The sequence below is a fragment of the Suricata suricatta genome, chromosome 1, assembly GCF_006229205.1.
Source record: "Suricata suricatta isolate VVHF042 chromosome 1, meerkat_22Aug2017_6uvM2_HiC, whole genome shotgun sequence".
NCBI classification, from domain to species: domain Eukaryota; kingdom Metazoa; phylum Chordata; class Mammalia; order Carnivora; family Herpestidae; genus Suricata; species Suricata suricatta.
In genome coordinates this window covers 162,948,754-162,972,114 of record NC_043700.1, presented here as the reverse complement: position 1 = coordinate 162,972,114, position 23,361 = coordinate 162,948,754, and the positions used below count along the sequence as shown (strand labels likewise).

General features: G+C 39.3%; 2 protein-coding genes across 5 annotated transcripts in view; one reads left to right on the top strand and one right to left on the bottom strand.

Moving 5' to 3' along the window:
* The window catches only part of WDR19 (WD repeat domain 19), a 101,355-nt gene extending 97,530 nt beyond the window's left edge, over positions 1-3,825 (top strand). Inside the window, exon 37 of the mRNA XM_029947232.1 lies at positions 3,529-3,825. The gene's annotated coding sequence lies outside the window, so the exon portion shown is untranslated. The remainder of the gene's footprint in view (positions 1-3,528) is intronic.
* RFC1 (replication factor C subunit 1) overlaps positions 892-23,361 on the bottom strand; it is an 83,414-nt gene continuing 60,944 nt past the window's right edge. For 3 of the 4 annotated variants that reach the window (XM_029947267.1, XM_029947245.1, XM_029947260.1), the window contains 13 exons: positions 22,145-22,544; positions 20,426-20,538; positions 18,694-18,808; positions 17,184-17,275; positions 16,835-16,972; positions 16,599-16,694; positions 16,376-16,474; positions 14,685-14,839; positions 14,458-14,575; positions 12,491-12,636; positions 8,748-8,961; positions 7,445-7,636; positions 892-6,436 (listed from right to left, as the gene is read on the bottom strand). In XM_029947267.1, coding sequence (XP_029803127.1) covers positions 6,353-6,436; positions 7,445-7,636; positions 8,748-8,961; positions 12,491-12,636; positions 14,458-14,575; positions 14,685-14,839; positions 16,376-16,474; positions 16,599-16,694; positions 16,835-16,972; positions 17,184-17,275; positions 18,694-18,808; positions 20,426-20,538; positions 22,145-22,544 — 1,962 coding nt within the window. In that variant the 3' untranslated portion in view covers positions 892-6,352. The remainder of the gene's footprint in view (positions 6,437-7,444; positions 7,637-8,747; positions 8,962-12,490; positions 12,637-14,457; positions 14,576-14,684; positions 14,840-16,375; positions 16,475-16,598; positions 16,695-16,834; positions 16,973-17,183; positions 17,276-18,693; positions 18,809-20,425; positions 20,539-22,144; positions 22,545-23,361) is intronic. The other variant, XM_029947252.1, reaches the window with a different exon arrangement.

Below are 23,361 nucleotides of genomic sequence, written 5' to 3'. Positions count from 1 at the left end.
CTTTGTATCTTTAGATGTTCTTTTGTTAGGCGCATACCTACAAGTTTTATATCCACATTTGTGTTGGCCTTTTTATCACGATATAATGACCTTCTTTGTCTCTTATGACAGTCTTTGTTTTAAAATGTATTGTCTAAGTTATTCCAGTTTTCTTTTGGATTCCATTAGCCTCGGATAGCTTTTTCCATTCCTTCACTTTCAGTCTGCATCTGCCCTTAAAACTGAGTCCCTTGTTAGCAGTAGGATAGATGGATATTATTTATTTAATCCATTCAGTCACTCTTTTGATCAGAGAATTTAGCCAATTTACATTTAATGTATTGACAGATATGGATGTACTAACATTTTTATTGTTTTCTGGCTGTTCCTTCTCCTGCTCTTTGTGATTTAATGATTTTCTATAGTGGTATGCTTAGATTCTTTTTATCTTTTGTGTATCTAATACAGACTTTTGTTTGGTGGATACCATGCGGCTTATATAAAACCTAACAGTATATTTGAAGCTTATAACAAGTTCAAACACATTTTAAAGCTCTACATTTTAACTCCTCCCACATAGGATTATTCTTAATTTACATATTAAGCTTTAAGTATTCAGATTTATATTTTCATGTACTTTCCTCTTATTAATCAACACTTTCAGGGTGCCTGGATGGCTCAGGTGTCCAACTGAATTTCAGCTCAAGTCCTGATCTCATAGTTCGTGGGTTCAAGCCTCAAATCAATCTCTGCACTGATAGTGTGGAGCCTGCTTGGGATATATTCATTCATTCATTCATTCATTCATTCATTCATTCATTCTCTCTCTCTCTCACTCACACACACACACACACACACACACACACACACACAATAAATGAATAAGCTTTGGAAAAAAAAAAAGCACTTTCAGCCTAAAGAAGCCCCTTTATTAACCTTTCTTATAAGGGTAGGCTCGTGGTGATGAACTCCTTTAGTTTTTCCTTATCTGGAAAACAGTCTTTCAATTCTGGAGGACAATATTGCCAGGTAGAGTATTCTTGGTTGGCATTGTTTTCTTCCAGCAGTTTGAATATATTATGCCACTGTCTCCTAGTCTGCAAAAGTTTCTACTAAAAATTTGCCGATGGTCTTATAGGGTCCCCTTTTAATGTAACAAGTTGTTTCTCTCCTTTAGCTTTTGGCAATTTAATTACATTATGTCTTAGTGTGGGTCTTTTGGGTTCATCTTGTTTAAAGCTCTGGGTTTCCTAGATCTGGATGTGTTTCTTTCTCCCAAGTTAGGGAAATTTTCACTCTTTCCTTCTCTTTTAGGACCCTTATAATGTGAATATTGGTTGGCTTCATGTTATTATATAAATCCCTTAAGCTAAGCTATAATTAGAGGAGTTTTATTGACCTGTCCTCAAGTTCACTGAGCTTTTCTGTTCATTTAGTCTGTTATTAAACTTTCTATTGTATTTTCCAGTTCAATAACTATATATTCTTCAAGTCTGTGATTTGTTTGCTACTTTTTTCACTTTGTTCATGAGTTCTTTTTATGACCATTATTGTAAACTATCATGTAAATCACTTTAAAAAATGGAGATTTTGTTTAATCTCCATTAAGATCTTTTTCTGAGGTTTTATCTCTTTGCTTGGAACATATTCCTGTTTCTTCATTTTCATGGATTCTGTGTGGTTTCCATGGATTAGCTAAAACAGCCACTTCTCCCAGTCTTGAAGGAGTGGACTCATGTAGGAAATGAACCTAACTGTTCAACACTGCCCTGGCTCTATCTTCTTTGTTTTTAGCGGCTCCCAGTAGAGGGTGTGCGAAGACCTGTCAGTATCCCAACGTGAGGAATCTCACTCAGCACCTAGATGCTAGCCCCTGGAGAGTGTTGCAGTTGGCCCTTAAGTATGTGTTAAATTAGAAGCCTGTTCCTTGGGCCAAAGCTTTTAAGATAGCAGAGTGAGTGCTTTTCACTCTGCTGCCTCTGTGCTGGGCCCTGGGGGTAGTAGCCACAATGGGTCCATGTGATCTTATTTTGGGCTGTCCTAGTTTGCCATGTCCTTGTAGGTCTCATGGATACAAGTCTCATTGCCCTTTAACGCTACAAGTTTTGGAGGCCCATCTCTAGTACGGAAGTCTTAAAAGTGAGGGTACCAAACATAGGGTTGGTTCCCTTCACTTCTCAGGGAAAAGCTGGGACCTGTGAGTTGCATCCTGGTTGTGTGTTGTCATGCTAGGGATGAGGTTTAATGTCAAGGTTTCCTCACCCTCTCCTACCCAGTTTGATGTGGATTTTTTCTTGTTCATGTGATGTGTAGGACTCGATTCTTTCAGAGGACTTGTTCCATATGTAGCTATACATTCACTGTGTCTGGGAAGAGGTAGTTGAGGTTCTTCCTACATTGCCATCTTGAACAAGAACCTATCTTATAATTTCTGTGCGTCAGCAGGATAGGCATGACTTAGCAGAGTCTTCTGTTCAGGGTCTCACAAGGCTGTAACTCGTTGGACTGTGATCTCACATAAGGCTCAGTGCCTTTGTCCAGTCTGTTTGTTGGTGAATTCCATTCTTTACCATTAAGAGTACTGAGGCCCTCAGATCCTAGAAGTAGCCCTCCATTTTCTGACACATGGCATTCCCCACAACATGGAACTGTGCTTTCAGTCCAGCATTAGAGAGTCTCTTCCAAGCCTGTGAAGTTCAAGGGTTTACATGGTGTTTATAAGCAGATTTGGGGGCAATGTTCTTTTCAGGGTATTTTCCCCCACATTTCAGAAATTCTGGCAAGCCGAAACTCTGTTCTCGAACTCTACAAGCTAGTAAGACTATGACTTTATTTTCCTCTCATGGACTTAACCTCAGGTGCAAAGGCATATAAAGATGAATTTTACCCAGTAGACTTCTCTTTTTTCAAGAGTTGGCACCTTTCCAATTTCTGCCAGCCTTTAGTTGCTCTCCAATGCCTTTGAATAGTCTGTCCCAGGTTTGTAACTATTATCTGCCAGAAGATAATCTGCAATTCTGCCAAAGTAGGACATTGCTGTTATTTTTAATAACCTGTGTAGACTCTCTCCAGACACTATCCCAGCATTAAAGCAGAGTCTTATTAGACCATGGTTCATAAATACTTGCAGATATGCTTTAGTAAGTTATGACTGTGCACCATCTTTTGAAAAGGTCACTATAAGGTTGAAGCAAATATTCATGGGCTCCTTTTAGACAAGGAACCATTAACAACTATTTCATTTCAGAAAAGTCTGCACAGATTGCTGAGCACTTATGTTGCATTTTCCCATTCTTCTGAGTAAAGTGGCTATTATTAGCACCCTCACTTTATAATAATAGTTCAACAGCTTGTCTGTACAATTTTAGTCAAGGTCAAGATTTAAACTCAATACTGATTATAGACCAGAGGATGCTAACTTGAATTGGTCACCTTGCTCCACACTCCAGAAATGAGCAAAAACTTCTTTGGTATAGCTTTATTACTATGTACTGCAGTTACTTGAAATGCTTCTAAAAACATGGTTTTTTTTTTTTTAATCTTTTCTAGATATAATGTTCCTGAAAAGATAGCATTTTTCCACAGGAGGCTGTGTGGTTGCTGGATACAGAAAAAAGAAAGATTCTCCAGGTCACAGATATTGTACAACTGTCATTGTAGAGTGGCAAAACAGTGACATATAACCTTGATGCTTATTATACTTTGTTTAGTTCCTCTTCAAAGTCTTATATATTCTATGCTCTGCACTGTTAATAGTAACCTATGACATAACTGTAAATATTCAACTTTTTAAATAACTTTTATATTTTGAAATATTGCCTTTAAAATAAAATTGTTGACTAGATATTTGTAATGTTTTCCTGTATTTAAGGGAGAAAAGGAAGACAGCTTTGCAGCTGTCATGAAGTATGAGCAGCAAAGATATTAACAGTTAAAAGTTTGAAATGAGAAGTTTAACAAAATCAAGCCTAGTTAGCAGAATGAGTCTTTCTTAGAATAAAAACACCAATTTGAAGGACTGAAGCTATAAACCATAAGCTTTTATCTCCTGAGTCGTTATACTGCATAGTGTACTGTGGAATTCCTTTCACATAATTAAATCATTTGACTTCTCCTGAAGACACATTATTCAGAATCTTCCCTGTTATCACACACACCCCATATTTTTCTACAACAGTATATCCTTCCTTGCCACCCAAGGTCAATGTCACTAAAGTCTGAGTAGCTGGCAAAAATAAGTCATGTAGCCTCACTATGAATTACAGTCACAAGCATCCTGAGCATTACAAAGGTACCCAGTGACAACTACGAGCCTGTGGTTGACCTCAAATTGCCAGTAATGTGTCATTGCATCCAAGTATCCACATGCATGGCGCTTCCAACATTATGATCTGTTCTTCCTCCCACAAAGGCTGGCTAGAGAATAGGCCAAGTCAAGTCAACGCTTTACTAAGTGATACAATACAAATCATTATCATTAAATCCATCTATCATCCCTTTGTTTTCCCATTATCATTGGAGGGATGTTGTAAAGTTAGAATAAGAGGCAGAGGCACTTGGGATCTGTGAAAGTAAAGCACATTGTATCTGGGGAGTTATGAGCCTTACATATTCACTAATAAGCATAATTACACCAGAACTTATTTAGGATGACTCTACTCATAGTACATAAATCACTGCTCCTTATTAATAACTTCAAGAGGTCAAATACTGCCACTGCGAATAATGGACTGCCAAAACTTAACAGGATGAAGGATAAAGCACAGTAGTTCGTCATGGCTTCCAAAGGGCCAAGCCTCATAGGATCTCAAAAGAAGTACGCAGTTTGCTGCAAAGACGTGTGTGCCACCAAGTAGCTCCGGCAGATCCATGTCGCCATCCTCATACTTTAGAGCATATTTACAATCTCTGATTCTAAAAAAAAGTCATACACTGATTACGCTAATCACAGAACATTTAGAATAACAAAATCATCAGAAACAAGTGAAGGACACTATTCATTTTTCTGACTGCAAGGAGAATACACTCCCTTTCTTGAGGAGGAAAGAAAAAGTAGGCAGATAAAAAGGGGAAGAAATGGAAGAACATGCGTGAGAAAGCCATGCCCACCCCACAGGTAAGGTGGGGCAGCTGCCAATCGAGGATATCTTCACTGAAGCGGAAATTCCAAGCTGGGCTTTAACAAAGAGAGGGTCAAAGCTTAAGGCAATGTTTCATTCCCATAATGAACTTATTAGTCTATGTGAAAAACATTTTTCACTCTCCTAAATACACAGGAACTTTGTCTCACCTCCCAAACAAGACTATCAACGACTTAAAGGGAGGAAACAGTATCCTAATTTTACGATCCTCCTAGCACATACCTCTGAGCATTTACTGACAAAGTTTTTAAATGGCTAGACAACTAAATTCCAGGCTAGTTCCCAGGCTCAGAGCCCCTCAACAAGTACAGTTACGGGCACAATCTAAACTTCTAGTACAGTCTGTGGAATGTGTCACAGCGCAGAAACCAGATCTCCCAGAGACAAAGTAAACAAAAGCCAGGGTTCATTTTCTCCCAAGCCAGAACAAGACAGACCCTCCTGGCTTGAGCCTGATGAGTTGAGCCTCTGGAGGGATAAAATGTGGCAGTCCTTTTGCAGCCCACCGTTTCCTCCAGCAATACCAAACACGCCTCTCCATGACATGCTGTTCGCAGAGAGATAGCACTTACAGAGGTGATCAAGTTGGGAATTAATTGCCAAAGTTCTGTTTTATACAGCTGGTTAGTGAGAAATATAGTTGGCTTCTTACCCAACTGTTTGCAAACTAAATAAAGTAATATACCAACATACTGTTTTACTGTACACAATGACATTCTTAAGAATTTGTACATGTCTCAGCTGGAACATTTTTATTCCTCATTTATATTTTGTAAGATATTTGACAATGTACAAAGAATACCCAGTTCTACGTGGTGACTGTTTTGTATTAATGATTTATTTACAAATTTTCACCACATAATAGTAACTACCTTTTTAAAAAAACTCAGTTTGGTCCTATGAAGGCCATTAGGATAAATTCTTAAGCCTACAAAGTCGCCTTAGTCCCAGGGTTTCCAGGCATATTACTGTTAACTAAGATCTGACTCCAAAGCCCACGCGTAGTTGACGGGACGGTGGAGGAGCCATGCAGTCCCAGCAGCCTCTATAAGAGGTGAATGTTAGCCTACGGTTACATCCCTCTAGCGGTACCGCCATTTATTTGTAACGGGACCACCAAGTTGCCCCATTATGCTAAAATATGGTTCCTTTGCAAAAAACAAGGCATTCTCTAGTCAAGCTAGACTGGTCAACAGGGTGAGTAAAAAGTGGCTGTCAGTAGTGAAAAAGTTTCATTTCTTTGAATTTTTTCCTTTTCCTTTTCTGGACTCCTTATCTTTTTCTGATTTTGAAGGCTTTGAAGATTTTGTCTTTTTCTGTTGGGAGGGAAGAATGCACAAAACAGTTAATAGCTGTATTCATTAGGAAATGAAATAAGTTAATTTCTACAATAGAGCAAATCTTTACCTGCAACTTAGTAAGAAGAAAGGTTGTAAACATCTTCAATACTGCTACCCCTGATGAGCTTACTTCCAAGCAGTAACTGGGCTAGCTGAAGCCCTCAACTACCAAAATGCTATTTAGAATCTAGAACTAAGATATGTTACCCAGGCATGTAATTTCTTGGATTTGGCACATAGGTATATTTAGGAAAGACAAAATGAGCAGGAGATACACATAGGATAACATTTTAATGAAAAAGTTCCTTTTCTTTTGGTTTCAGATTAGGGATTTAAACACGTTCACTTTGAGAGTGGGAGAGAGGGAGACAACCTCTCGTGTCTACACAAGACTAGAGAACTACACTGGAGAAGGCTACCTTCCTACCCCTGCAGACACAAAACAGAAATGAGGGACAAAAATGACCCACACTAAGGACAGCAAAGAACAAAGACTATATTCCTTTGCCTTAGCCAATGGTAAACAGTGGGCTGATGCCATGAATGACTTTAATCTTTTGTAGCACAATACAAGGATGTTTTATCCTGAGGAAACTTCTATAGGCAGTTCAATGGCTATTGTAAAACACAAAAAAACAGAAGGGAAAAATGGTTTCATTGAAAATGTTTTTCTTGATTAAACTGTAAAAATCCATGTGTAGGGAAAAACACACACCAATGGCCAAGTAAAAATGGTGTTTTTTCTAACAGAGCATGATGATCAATAGGATGGCCTATTTTCTTGCTATCTGGCTCTTCCACAATTATAAGCAGCTGACTGTTTATAAGAATAAAATCAATGTATCTTCTCTGCCCTCACTCAATGTGATGAATACAAAAACTTAAATAGGCCATGAATAATTTCAGAAGGCAGGTTATACACAAGAAAAATAAACCACTAAGTGGACTATCATGGCATTTCCTGTCTGTAGCTTAAAAAATTACCTTGATCATTGCATCAGTTTCCACAGAATCTTGGTCTTTCTCATCAGATTGAGAGTCATCTTCATTTAACTCTTCACTGTATTCAGAATCCAGTGCCGGGCCTGTGCTGTGTCTGGGTGTCTTCACTGCCTGAAGTGAATACGGAGTAAGGTGGACTTCCTTGTTATAAGTTCTTGTGAAGGCTGCTTTCACCTACAGGAAAGGAATAAAAGGAGCTGGTTAAAAATCTAAGTGCCCAACAATCCTTTTAAACAGTTTTGCAAGACCCTGCAAGACCCCTGAAGTATTCTGCAAAATATGCAAGCTCACATAAGTGTATGTATATACATTTTTCTATAGAAGTCCTATATTTTTCATGCCATTCTTAATAGAGTCTATAACTCAAAAAAATAAGAACCAGTATTTGGGAACATTAAGAAGGTAAAAAAAAAAAGAGGAAAAGAAGAACTTTTAACATTTTTGCCTATTCATGAAGTGCATTCCACAGTTCTACAAAGTAAGAAGCACAGTGAATCAATAAATCAAAAAAGACTTACAATAAAGTACAAGTTAAAGTTGGCCTTTACCACAGAATACATAAATTTACCATAATGACAGTGGTTACTTCAAAATACTAGGTAACTTGAAAAGTCTTAACTTGGAAGCTTCTAAACATAACTGTAGAATTACTCCTTGAATTCTAACAATGGAGATCTCTTGTGAGAATTAACTCATAACCATAAAATCTGATCAAAATTCTGGAAAAGGCAACCCACATGGAATATGACTGCTAAAATGGCACCAAGAAACAGGCACAAGAGCATAACTTTGTCACTTTGGTTTTTTCATGCTCATTATACCAAAAAAAAAAAGTGGGTGGGGAATACATTATTACATGACAAATTGTCCAACTATGATAAATACTAAATTCATACATTAGGCAGACTGAGAAAAAGTATAAAAATCCTCAGTCAATAACATTTCTTTCTTTTCATAATGTACTACCACCACTTACTATTTCCCCAGGCTCATCCACCCTCCCTTATAAGGAATACATTTATATTTGCCTCTCAGATTTCATGTCTGTCTTTTACACTCAGCAGAAGGCAAAGACAAAACTGCAAACTTCAAGGTCAAATCCAGAAGTCCATTATTAATAATGCACTCAAATAGTATCTTTGGAAAGCATAAGCCATAAGAAGCAAAAGACATTTAAGGAGAAAAAAATTAAACCTTCTTAAAGTACCTACAATATCTCTGAAATAGTCCTAGTATAAGCCTGGTAACCACAAAGTAATGGAGAATGAGCAGATTACACAATTACCTTGGGATCCAGCTTGGAGAAGAGACTAGGTTTGCCTCCCCAGCTGCTAATTTCCATGATATTCTCAAAGTCTTCTTTCATCAAGTAGTATGTGTCCATAAGAGCAATAACGTCCTGTACTCCTTCTACCCCTTGGGAGATCAAGGGCTGTACAAGTGCATCCCTTATATGTGACAGATAATCCATGTTTACAGTCCTTTTGCTGGAGTAAGTTCTTAAACCAAAACAAAAGAGACACCTACAGTCAATGGCAAACCACCACCAACTCAAGTCATTAGGTGCTGGAGTTCAATCCATTTTTAAAAATGTCCAATGTGAGGCGCCGGGGTGGCTCAGTCAGCTAAGTGTCCAACTTCGGCTCAGGTCATGATCTCACAGTTCGTGGGTTTCAGCCCTACGTTGGGCTCTGTGCTGACAGCTCAGAGCCTGGAGCCTGTTTTGGATTCTGTGTTTCTCTGCCCTTCCCCCGCTCAGGCTCTGCTCTGTCTCAAAAATAAATAAACATTAAAAAAAAGTGCCCAATGTAATGTCTACTATTTAACAGCCAGTTCAGGAAAAGCCTAGCACTCCACCATCAGGGTGCTCAAAGGGAATTTACTACTTATCTGAATCAGTGAATGAAAAACAAATGTAGATTCTACTTCTGACCTACTTTTAAGGCCTAGACAACAACACTACTATGTGCTCATACTTATTACAGCCAAACATTACTCATTCCCAGTTCCAAATATTAAATGCACCAGTAAAAGGCAGTGAGATTTCCTACCAAATGCCACTGTTACTTCCTACATAAGGGTCTATAGCACCTTTTGATCTCTGATTATAACATGCAAGAATACATAGGAATGTTTCCCTTGTATTTCCTCGTACTGTACTATTCCTCTGAAATCCTTAGTTCTAGAACAAGGTTTTCCCCAACTAAGAAAACTGCAAAAAGTATCCCTGTAGAATCACAAGGTGGTCCACACTGGTAAGGGGAAGGCTTCAGGAGAAAGTCTCTGATTTGCTGAGAACTACAATGTTATCATGAAATAACAGTTTCTCTCTCTCAAATACTGTCACTCAAAGACAGAAAATAGCTGAGCAAAACAAAATGTCACCAATCTAAATCTTTCCAACCCAGCTGCCTCCATCATCAAACCAGGAATCATATCTATGCATACTTCAAACAAGAAACCTCAAAAGTTATTGGGCTCCAAAACCCATAAAAATTTAAAAATTACTAATGGGTCCTGCTTTTGTTTTCAGGTAACTGAGTCTGAATCACAAGAACCCACGTAGTTCTCTTGATCAGAAATCTAGAACCTTGTCCTACAACTGTCTTACTACCTAGGCAAAGAATCCCAAAAACCATCTTTTTAAGTTTATTTTATTTATTTATTTTGAGAGAAAGGGAGGGGGCAAAGAAAGAGAATCCCAAGCTGGCTCTGTGCTTCCAGCATCACAAACCATGAAATCATGACCTGAGCCAAAATCAAGAGTTGGATGCTCAACCAACCAAGCCACCTAAGCGCCCCCAAAACTCACCCATTTTCTCTAGACTCAATCTTCCATAACCAAGCACACTCGGTAGAAGACAAATATGGGCTGATAAGGCCAGTGCCTAAGAAAATCATTAAAACTTTTCCAAAAGTATTTTCTTACATTTGTTACAGTAGTGTTACCTTCAACTGGCAGTCACAAAAATAACTCCAAAAAAGTCTAAAGGTTTTATCTAATGTTCCTAAATCAAGGGTTCATAACCTCAGAAGTCTGTAATTCTCCTAACATTATTTGTACATTAGTGCATTTGTGGGTAATAAAGATCAAAGAGCTTTCAGATTCTAAGAGGCATCTATAACCCCAATAAGAACTAATTAAAAATGGAAGTGCAATTTTATTAAGTGAAACTGAGATTTATAAAAGTTCAATGACTTAGGGTAAATAGAAAGGCTTTAATTTGCTTTAGAAATTGTGAAATGCACTACAGATGTCTTTGATGACGCCAATGTCCTGAATATGATTAAGAAACATTTAATGAGCAACTTTATCTGCTGTATGGGTAGATTTCAGTTCCTACCCCGAGAAATCTTCGGTCTAGTGGGTGGAGGGGAAAGACATACAAAAAGCACAGCCACAAAACAAAATGGAAGTCCAGTGCTCACAATCTACATGAACATGGTGAGAGCATCAAAGACACCCCGGGGCACAGGGACGCATCACCTGTGCAGGGCAGGGAGTAGGAAAAGAGCTGAGAGCTGGCCCCTTACTTGACCAATGGGAAGAGCCGTGGGGAAAGCAGCCCTCTCCAGTTTCTCGAGGCCGCTGACATCCCTTGGCTCATGTCCCTCTTCCCATCTTCAAAGCCAGCAACGTATCATCTTAAAAATGTCTTTTCTCTCTGACTTGATACTGCTTCATTTTCTTTTTGTAAAGATGCTTGTAAATACACTGGGCTTGCCCAGATAATTGAGGACAAACTCCCATCTTTTTTTTTTAATGTTTGTTTATTTTTGAGAGAGAGCGAGAGCAGGGGAGGGACAGAATGGGGCGGAGGAGAGACAGAATCCCAAGCAGGCCCCACTGCCAGTGCAGAGCCCGACACTCTGACCCTGAGCCAAAATCAAGAGTTGGATGCTCAATCTACTGAGCCACCAAGGTGCCCTGACAAATTTCCCATCTTAAGGTAGGCATAAATTTGTATTATTTTAAACCATTAAGTTTTGGTAATTTGTTACAAGAAAAATAGGAAACTAAGAGTGGCCCAAAAAAAAAAAAAAAAAAAAAAAGGACCCATGCCAAGGCTAGAAAGAGGGAACAAAGAATTTTACAAAAATAGAAGAAAGGAACTATTTCAGCTCAACTTCAAACAAAAGTTAAGAATGGACCAATATGGGGGCACCCGGGTGGCTCAATTAGGCATCCCAATCTGATTTCGGCTCAGGTCCTGATCTTACAGTTCATGAGTTCAAGTCCTCTGTGCTGACAGTGCAGCGACCGCTTGGGATTCCCTCTCTCCCTCTGCCCCTCCCCTGTTCCTGTTCTCTCCCTCCCCCTCTCTCAAAATAAACTTGCAACAAAAAGTGGACCAATGTTAATATTCCCTCCAGAGATTAGAAAGAGAAGACTGCTCAAGTGGTTCTTCATGGTTACAAATGAATTCCTAAGGTTCACTTAATATTTCTGTGCCTGCACATTTTCCATGTTTCTAAACTTTAAAACAAGAATTTTTGAACTTCAGAACTTCATTAAACTTCTCCAAACACACTGGTTTTGGTTTTCAGTCATCTGCATGTGTGGCTCCTGTTGCTCCATGCTAAACTGTGTCCCCTCTCCTAAATGACCAGGTCAGATTACTACGAGGGTAGGTAAAAACTAGTTCATTTACTTAAACAGTCCCCTTTTTCCTATTAAATTATTTGAAAGCTGAGATATTATGTATGCCCACTAGTAATAGGCAGTCACAGTACTAAATAGTAGCACTACCTTAGATTTACAAAGCTTTAAATTTTATCTTAAAGTTATGGCACATCTGGGTTTAAATTCCAAAGTATCTTTGTAAGTGATAAAACAACTGTTATACTGATTACAGATAACAAAACCTGGGCCCATAAAATATAAGGAACTTATCCAGGATCATTTATCTAGCTGGAGTAAAATAAACTAAAACCCGTGTCTTTGGCTCATGTTATCCTCATTAAAGGCTAAACACGCTACACTGATAAAACAGGGTGATCATGGAGACACGGAGCAGCAGCACTCACCTGAGACCCATGTGCAGGGCGAGGTCCTGTACAACGCGATCGTGTTTGCCGGCAGACGAGTGTTTCCCCAACCAGCTGGGGAAGGCAGGAAACTGGGTCATGTACCCCCTCATTAACTCTCCAGGAAGAACACTGGCATAAATGGCCTGAAAGGAAAATACACCACTGTCCACAATTTGAACTCAGTACAAAGCTTCCTACACAGCGGCCGGCTTCCAAGGAGCCTCTGGCAAATGAAGCAACACTGTCCTGGGACCTAGTTCCCGGGTGTCACACGCTTCCCCTCTGACTCTCATCTGTCCGGATAGCAAACTTCTCCCAGAGAGAACAACAGATTGGTCCAAAACATGTTACGGTCCTCAGAGAGACCATCTTGCCAGTTCAGGCTTTTCAACCAACTGGTGCCAACGTACCAGTTACTTCATCGTGTCAATGTCACAGAAAAGACGTTAAGAGGAATAGGATTATCCTTAACATAAACTACTGACAGCACAGGTGGATCAAAACATGGAAAACTGAATAGAGTGATTTTAAAAGGTATCCTTGAACATCTTCTAGATCCAGGACTCATACTTTTTAAAGTCGGAATTATACATAAATTTTGTATCCTGCTTTATTCTAGTAATATTCTCTCATAAGCATATTTTCATATTAGATCATCTTTATAAATAATTTTAAGGACTACATAATGTTCCATCAAGAGTATTTACCATAATTAATCATTCTCCTATTGCTGAACACGGAGGTTTTCTCCAATTTCTTACACTATCAAAACTAATATTTTTGTACATTTAGCTTTTCCTCTGTTTAAAATTATTTCTTGAGGATAAAATCTTAAAGGTACAATTATTTATTTAAAAAATCAACACTGGGGGCACCTGGGTGGCTCAGTCAGTGAAGTGTCTGACCCTTGATTTCAGCTGAGGTCATGAACTCACAGTTCATGAGATGGAGTCTGTGTCAGTGTGGAGCCTGCTTGTGTTTTCCCTCCCTCCCTCACTCCCTCTCTCTCTCTGCCCCTTCCTCTCCTCATGCTGTCTCAAAATAAATGAACTTTAAAAAAAAATGAACACTTCTAAAACATAAGAGAAGGGATTCTTTATATCCAGAATGAATATTGTTTTATTATTGTTTTCAGACAATGTATAGGTTGAATTAAGAGAAGAGTAGGCCTGCCAGAAGTCTATTGATTATTATTACTCAAGCCAATAATACAGCACAAATATGCAAAGCTCAAGAATAACACTCTTAATTATGACAGTTTGCAAAATTCTCATTTGAGTAGAAGCTACCAACCTAGATAACATACTGAATATAAAGCTGCCTCATCAGCAATGAAGAAGAAAATCAGAGAAAATTCACATATCAGGGGCCCCTGGGTGGCTCAGTCAGTTGAGCATCCAACTTCAGCTCAGGTCATGGTCTCATGGTTCATGAGCTTGAGCCCCGCATCGGGCTCGCTGCTGTCAGTGCAGAGCCCACCTGGGACCCTCTGTTCCCCTCTGTCGCTGTCCCTCCCCGGCTTGCACTCTTTCAAAAATAAATAAACATTTAAAAAATTCACATATCAGTAAAGTGGCTGCTGACCTGCCCTGGCTATACTACTGTACATAGGAGCTACTTAGCAACCATCTGGGAGAGCAAGGAATGAGAAAAAAGAAATGGATTCTGAGGGTAAAAAAGAGCAAATAGAACTTTTGACTAACATCTTATTTACGACCAGAATCTAATGTTCCTATTTCTATAGGTCCATTTATATAAAAACATTTTGAAACACTGAAAAATAGGGCTATTTTTACTTTAAGAAATAGACAATAGTGACCACAGAGTGTTTTAATCTATAACAGACTTAATTTTTGCCATAAGAGCCATAATGTTTATCTGGTACTTCAAGTAATTACAGGAGCTGAAAGCGATTTGTTCTAACTAAAGCAGAGTCTGCATCTTAAGGACAGCCCTGTGCTCACCTGTGTGGGCAGAAGACTCCAGTTTTGCTTACTCCGGATCTGGCGGTCCACCAGGTCACCATCACATATGCTATCTGCTGCTCTGCTTAAAAGCATCAGATGCTTTTTCATGTCACCCCTGCAGAAATAAACCAGTCTGGATTACAGCACCGTCCATACTTCAGACCCCTCTCTCCCAGGTGTTGGGAGGGTGCGAATTCTACCCCTCACTGGCTCTGAACACTCACCCTGCCGCTACAGGCTTCACATGTACGTAGTTCTCCTGGACAAAGAGGGGCGCTATTGAATAATCGTGAAAAAAGAGATCTGACTTGTCCATAAGTGACATATGAGCACTCTCCTCTCCAGCTGCAAACACTTTCCGGGCAACTTCAAATGGGCCCTAAAAAAAGGGAGGGACACAACTCGCAAAATGGCCAATGTCTACAATACTGACAACATCAAATGCTGGCAAAGATGTGGAACAACAGGAACTCTCATTTATTGCTAGTGGAATGCAAAATGGTATAGTCACGTGTAAGACAGATTGGCAATCTTTTTACAAAAGTAAATACACCCTTACTATACCAAACAGCAGTTGTGCTCCTTGGTATTTATCCAAATTAATTAAAAACATACTACACAAAAAAACCTGCACACGGATCTTTACAGCAGCTTTATTTATAACTACAAGTTTGGAGGCAATCCAGATGTCTTTCAGAAAGTGAAAAAACCATGATACATACAGACACTGGAATAGTGGAATATGATTCAGCACAAAAATAAGGTCATGAAAAGATACGGAGAAACCTTAGACACATGTTACTAGTTGAAAGAAGCCTGTTTGTAAGACTAAACTGTATGATTACAACTATATGACATTCTGAAAAAGATGAAACTATAGAGATAACAAGATTCGTGATTGTCAGGGGGTGGGGGAAGGGGTAGATGAACAGGCAGAGTACAGAGTATTTTTAGGGCAGTGGAAGTACTCTGTGTGGTACTTTAATGGTGGATACAAGCTATGATACATTTGTCAAAACCTACGGAAGGTACATCAAAAGCAAAGGAACACAAATGTAAACTATGGACTTTGGGTAATGATGATGTATCAGTACAAGTTCAGCCATAACAAATGTAGACTCTGGTGGGGCATGTGGACAGTGGGAGAGGTGGTACGAGTCAGAGGACAGGAGATATAAGGGAAGTCTTTGTATTGTACGTTAAATTTTGCTATGAACCATTTAGAACTGCTCTTAAAGTTTACTGATTAAAAACAGAAGAGGGAGAGAGGAGGTTAAAAACACTGCTTAGGGGCGCCTGGATGGCTCAGTGGGTTGGACATCTAACTTTGGCTCAGGTCATGATCCACAGTTTGTGGGTTTGAGCCCCGTGTCAGGCTCAGAGCCTGGAGCCTGCTTCAGATTCTGTGTGTGTGTCTCTCTCTCTGCCCCTCCCCTGATCAAACTGTCTCTGTCTCTCAAAAATTAATAAAATGTTTAAAAAAAAAAACACTGCTTAGTCACTGCTCTGGCTGTAATAATAAATTCTGACTACTGACTAATGAAATAGAATAACTGATACAGACTTCTAGTTTCAGAGGGGGTATTAAATTATAAACCATTTGAAACAGATTATTTTGAATAGTTCCAAAATTTCAAAACATGAAATCCATATATAAGGTACTCTGAAAAGACCATGTTATAACTACTAAAGTAAGAGAATAGTTTAAAACTTCTATTTCTCATAATTTACAATATATACTAGTCCTTGAGGAAAGAGTCATCTGAATTGGAAACACTTTTAGTTGTCTTTCTTATTATAAATATCAATAGGTTCTACAGGTGTGTCAAGGAACTATAATAACTATTAAGTTAATATAAGAAGAAGAAATGCTTTAGTTTGAGAACAGTATTTAAGAAACGGAAATTTATCTTACCAGTCTGATATCCTTTTTTGCTCTATGAGAATCAGCCTTGGCCTGGTCATAGGTTAGTGCCTTACTTCGTGCACACCACATACTCAGATTGTGTAAAACCTAAAAGAAATCAGAAATAAGACATGGTCAAAGTGAGAAAACAATGCCACTCCTCTTCCATGAAAAGTTGAAGGCATTAACGCAAAAGTATCAGCAACTGTTACATAATATATATTTAATTTACCTGTCTGATATCTTGATTGGCTCCCAAAATTATTTCATTCATAGCTGGAGGGGGGATCTTTAAACCCTCTTTAAATGCAATAGACATCATAGCACCCTGAAATTTACAAAGGGGAATCTTAAATGATTTTTTAAACCCATATAACCAGATATTTTTAAAATATTTATCAGGTACTTTTAAAAACTGACCAAAAAATAAGGATAGTGTGATAGGTGAAAAAATTCCAATCATCGTACCTTAATCTGTTCAACTCGTGGTCTTTGAAAACGAAGATCAAAACAATAATGAACCAAAGAACGAATCTTGGGATGATTTCTATCATTGCACATACAAATAATGGGGACTTTTGTGTGTTTTATCAGACCAATTAATTCCTGAAAGGCAAATTTGCAACATAAAAATAATTATTTAAAAAAACAAAATACTCCACACTATATATTTTAGGTTTTGAAAACCTCCTCAGCACCACACTTTTAATTACTGTAAATACCACTGCATAATTAGTTCTTTAAATTAAAAAAAAAAAAAAAAAAAAAACTAAAAATCAACAGTAAAATCAAACTAGAAACACAGTGTGCTCCTTACCTGAATTCCTCCCCTGTCCTCGTTGCCGGCCATGCCGTCTACTTCGTCCATGATGAGGGCATGTTTCGTGCCTACTGAACGGGCAGTTCCACCTGAGCCATGACGAGAAGCAACGGAATGGGACAAAAAAGCAATTGTTCAAAGGCTGCTGCTTTATAACAACCACGTAAAACCTTTCAAACGATAATACTGGTCCACAGTACAAAATGCAAGAGGCACAAGCATGTGCAATGAAATTTCTCCTGCCCATCTTTGCCCCTAGGGTAACCCTATAAAAACGTGTGTGCATAAAAATATACATCTTGGTTTTATCATCCAATATGTTTTGGTGATCTGTTCCTTATCTGTAGATACAGAACACCTCATTTTTTTAAAAGTTTATTTATTTTAAGAGAGAGTATGCACACATACCAGTAGGGAAGGGGCAGAGAGAGAGAGAAGAGAAAATCCTTAGCAAACTCCATGCTTAGCGCAAAGCCCGAAGGGGGCTCAATCTCATGACCACGAGATCACAACCTGAACCAATATCAAGTCGGATGCTTAACTGAGCTGCCCAGGCGCCCCTAGAACACCTCATTTTTTAAGGCTTTTTAATAATAACCCCCTTTACACATGTATCATAATTATTATCTACTGATAAAATATGAAGACGCTCCCAACCTTTTGCTATTATAAATCATACTAAATGAATACCCTTACGTGTATGTCATTTTGCATATATAACAACTGCTAAATTCCAAGAATCAGAATTTCTAGGCTGAAGGGTCTGTACAATACTGCCAGACCATTCCCCAGGGTACTGCCAATCAACACTCCCACCAGCCATGTAGAAGAGTGATATTTCCTGAGCAAATCCTTTTTAATGATTTTCTACCAACGAAAGTACCAAGAATTCAGGTGACCATGCAATATCCTCCACTGGTTCCAAATAGGCGCTATTTGGACTATAATTTGGGCATCTTCTTTTTCCCATAAATTCTGGCCACACCAGACCACCAACTACAGCCTAAAACACAGTGGCACCTTCACAGTTTCTTCTCCTCTGCTACTATCTTTGCCTATATGACCTCTTCCACCACAAAGGATCCTCTTTCATCCTTCAAAGCCTGTCGAATACATATCACCCTTATCCTGGTGGCTTTCCTCAATGCCCCAAACAGAATCACTTCTTCATCTACAGGCCTCTATTACTCTATTACCTCACTCGTCACACTGTATTACAGTTATTCACTTACTCTTTCTTCACAAGATTCACCTGTGAATCCTCTAAAATTATGTGCAAAATCTGTAAACGAGACTAGACATGTGCTTTAACACATTCTCAGAAACCTCTAAAACCCGAGGGGAAATAAGGGAAACTATTGTCCTACAAGTCTAAGAGTCCCATCATCAGCCCCAGGAGTTAAGCAGGGTGCCTGGCACACAGTTACGTTGAATACTTGTTACTAAACATTGAAATGTACTTGTGTTCCTTACATAACCAAAGAAAACAGTTCAAATACCCACATACTTGAATAAAAGCCCATGATGCTGGTATTATTCAGTGATTCAGCAACAATCTCCTTCAAACTGTTCTTACTCCGAGTGTCACTTGCATTCAGTTCCACGTAGCTATATCCTAATTCCTAATCAAAATATTGGAAACTGTTACTGTCACAATGCAATCATCAGCCCTCCCCCCAAAAACCAAGGCAATGAATGAAGAGGATAGAAAAATGACATAAGGAACCATGGCTAAATAAAGACAATGAGATTATAATATGCCTCGCAATATTGAAATTATGTATATAATATATACACATACATACACATACACAAAATAAAATCTCAGCTCATAAATCACTATCTAGAAGCATATATTTGAACAAGCAATATTACTAAGTTTGTTTCTTCGAATCCTATAGACAATTAAATATACCCACCCCAAGATTTTATAGTATCAGATATAGAATAAGATACGAAAAATCATTCTTGACTCTTCAAGATAAAGCAGTCATTATCAAACCATTCCAATATAAAATCTTTCTAAGCCATGAAAAATCATGTTATTCTGACTCATTTCCCAAAACTGATTCTATTGATCATAAACATTATAAAATGCCTTAATTCAATACCCTTCCAAAATAATGGTAATAATAAAGAAAGAAAAGAGTCCTGTTCACAATTGTAGAGACTAGGGGAAAAGTTTTGTTTTTTTAATGTTTATAATAGAATAGAAAATATAGAACTGTTATACCAGCGAAACAGTTACGCTCTGGTCCATAAAAGAAGGACAAAACAAACCTCCAGCTTACAGGATGAGGGTTGGGACCCAGTAATAAATTTAAAGCAAGTTGAATACCCATCATTTTATCACTCTGACACCACTTCGTGTGGGACCCCAGAGCGCTCTGACACCACTTCGTGTGGGACCCCAGAGCGCTCTGACACCACTTCATGTGTGACCCCAGAGCGCTCTGACACCACTTCGTGTGGGACCCCACAGCGCTCTGATGCGCGAGTCTCTCTGTCCAGACCCGGCAGCCACAGAGGGAGGAGTAAGGCAGGCTCCCAGAGCCGTGAAGAATCGGGCCACCTGGGTTCCTGCTGTGGCACCGCCCTCCACTGTAAGCCCATTTCCTTTGTCACGTGAGGATGGTAAGAATACATATTCAGTACAGAGAATTCTTACAAGAGTAGGTAAGATATTTCTATCAGAGTCTATGAGACCTATTTATATTACCTAAAAGATAATGTACCCAAGGGCTTAGCACATTGCCTGGCACACAGGTAAATATCACCTATTATTATAATTACCAATATTTTAAAAAGGATGAAAATGACAAATATCCCCAGAATCAAAGTAAATTCTTTTTTTAATTTTTTTTATTTTTTAACGTTTATTTATTTTTGAGAGAAAGAAAGTGCAAGAAGGGGAGAAGCAGAGAGAAAGAGAGACACAGAGTCTGAAGCAGGCTCCATGCTCTGATCTGTCAGCACAGAGCCCGACACAGGGCTTGAACCCATGAATCATGAGATCGTGACCTGAGCCAAAGTCGGACAGTTAACTGACTAAGCCACTTTTGTGCCCCCACCAAAGTAAATTCTAAAGGTTTAACTTTAGAAAAATATATACATAAGGTTAAAATACATACAGGTTAAAATACATGTACCACAGACACGCTAACACACACGTGTATGTATCTCCTACACAGGCCCATTTCTGGGTTAGCTTTCCAACCGCACCCTGACAGGACACTCACCTGACAAACCAGAGACGCTGTGGTGGTCTTGCCCACACCTGGAGGGCCGGAGAGCAGTGCCGCTTTGAAACTAGAGCCATCATCTTTGCCAGCAAACTTAACAAACTTTGCTGCTGGAAAAAAGAAGTTCCAGAGGGTTAACATCTATTAATTACCTCCAAGAAATTCGAGAATGGCAAGAATCATGTGCGTAAACTTAGCGTCAAGAGCAGTCCTCCAGTTTACTTTTAAATTTACAGAATACTTTCTACAAACCATAAGCAAGTTTCCAGGCATTTAGTGAAGCTCTACTCCCTACCTCACACCTAAAATAAAACACTAAATCTAATGAACTTTGAAATTCTGATCTGAAACCATAATTTTAAGAGTTTCCTTTCCTCCAAAGGCACAGGTCAAGGAGCAGAGCATCTGGGTTCCAATCCTAACTCCACTGCTCACCAGCCGGGAGAAGTGATTTAACCCTCTGGGCCTGTTTCCTCCTCTGTACGAGGGTAACGATAGTAACGTGCCTGGCAGGGATCCTGGAAGGGTAAGCGTGCTGCTCACAGAGCCAGGCATGCCTCAATAAATGTCAACACGCATAACCAGCTACACGATCACAAAAAGAATGCGTTGAAGATGGTGTGTCTGCAACTATCCGGCACAGTTCAACCCTAGAGCATTCTTCTCCCCTTATCTCACGGGTGCCTGACCCATCAGGAGTGCTCAAGACACATACAATGACTGCGAGAGAGATGGTGAGACCTGCCAGGGGCGTGGGAAGAGAGACCAGAGTCACCTGAAGCCTTATACAGTCTTCTCCAGGCACACAAAACACTACATCCCTTTTTAAGGTAGATTTTATGTGGGTTTAAAAGGAGAAAAGTAGTCAAATGTAACTATGTATCATTACAATTACATTCTCTGTCATGAAAAAGCTGCCAACAGCCAATGTCCAGGGACCCCCCTGCACACTGATAATCCAGTCACCACGCTGGGACTTCACTGTGCTGCTCACTACATTTTGCCTTCTTGTTTCTCACACAGTATCCTTGAGGGCTGCGGCTGAAGCTCAGGAAAACACTACTGACATCTGTGATCTCAAACTCAGTTTCAATGATACCATAGGCATTAAATATAGATGTGACTGTTCACTTCCCATGACAAACACAGAGCTCAGGCCTACTAAAAGCAAATGTGCTGCTGGGATTTTTAGGCTGCCGACTCCGTATGTACGTCTCAGCAGTTTATTTGCACCTTTCTCCCCCGATTCTCCTTAATACTGTCCGTGGCCTCGCTCTCACGTGTCTTCAGACCTTGGCACCTGTATTCTCTCCCGCCCAACACTCCCCTCTCCCTCCTCTGGCTAACTCCTCTTTAGTTTCCAAGTCTTCGCTTAGCTATCTCCTTCCTCCAGGGATGGGAGCACACGTCCGCGTTCCTGACCACACATCTCCATGCCCCTAGCACCCTATACTTACCCCTGTAACAGTACTCAGCACAATACATCTTAACTGCTGGTTCACATATGCCTGTGACTGACTGTGAGCTCCTCGAAGGGGACTGATTTGTTCACAACAGCACCTCTGGGTCTAGTATAGCACCTGGACTCAGAGCAGACTTTCAATAGAAACATTTGCTGAAAGACGAATGAACCAACTAGTATACGCTCTCACATATGTGCAACTGAGCAATGACATGGTGACAGAAACACAGAAATGAATGAAGCTGTAAAATCACCGTGTTTCTTATCTTCAGATGGACTCTTGTGCCAGTTCTGGAGCCAGCGTAGGAGTTTGTTGGCACAGCTCTGGTCACCTTGCTGTCCGATTATGGTCTTGAGGGAGGTGGGCTTGTACTTATCCACCCAGAGCAGATTTTCCACTTTGTTCTCACTGCTGGCATCAGCCAAGTTCCTATCCCGGCTGTCGCCATTTGTCTCCCCGGCCACCTGCTCCTCGAAATCCAGGCATCTCCAAATTGAACTTGTTTCCTTTTGTGCGGACTTTATAGAGCTGTTCCTTTTGGGAGTCAGTCTAGTTTTTTTAGATTCTGATTCATTCTTAGTTGGGCTTATTTTTCTTTTTCCTTGGTCATTTTTTTGGGGTGTTCTTTCCAATTTGGACTTTTCTTTCTTCATCTAAAAAATTGGGAAAGTGAGGAAAAAAGAAACCTGGTAAGAATACAGAACATCTATCCTGCTAAATGTACTTTACAGGGCAATCCGGGATATCGAAGGGAGCTACCCAACCTGGGTCAGGTTTTTCACCATGAACCCTGCCATTATGGAAATCACCACCTTCTAAACTTTAGAAAAATTAACGACAAACACACCACAAAGCACTCCAGTGCAAATTTTTAAGTGAGAACATATCGGTTTGCAAATAATAAGTATTTCAAAATCAGTCTGATATTCAAGGGGAAAGATTAAGAAATTTTTGTACCAGTTTTCTGGCCAGTTAAAAGTTAACACCTGCACCAATACCTGTAGGCTAATATTCACAGCAGCATTTCTGTAATTATATATTATATATTATTTATATAATCATGTTATTATTACAGCTGAAAAACAGAAACGACCCCAAATGGCCATCAACTGATGAATGAATAAACAAAATGTGGTATGTCCACACAAAAAAGGGACTAAAGTCTTGACCCATGCACTTCAGTGCTGCTGAGCCTTGAAAACATACTGAGTGAAAGAAGCCAGACACAAAAGGCCACAAGTTGCATGTTCCCCTTTATATAAAATGTCCAGAATAAGAAAATCCATAGAAACAAAAAATTGAATAGTGGTTGCCAAGGGTTGGGCATGAAGAATGATGGCTAAATGGATATGGGGTTTCTTTTTGGAGCACTGAAAATATTTTACAATTAGATACAGTCTTGTGAATATACTAAAAATCTGACATACATTTTAAAAGGGTGAATTTTATGATGTGAAGGTTAAAAAAAAA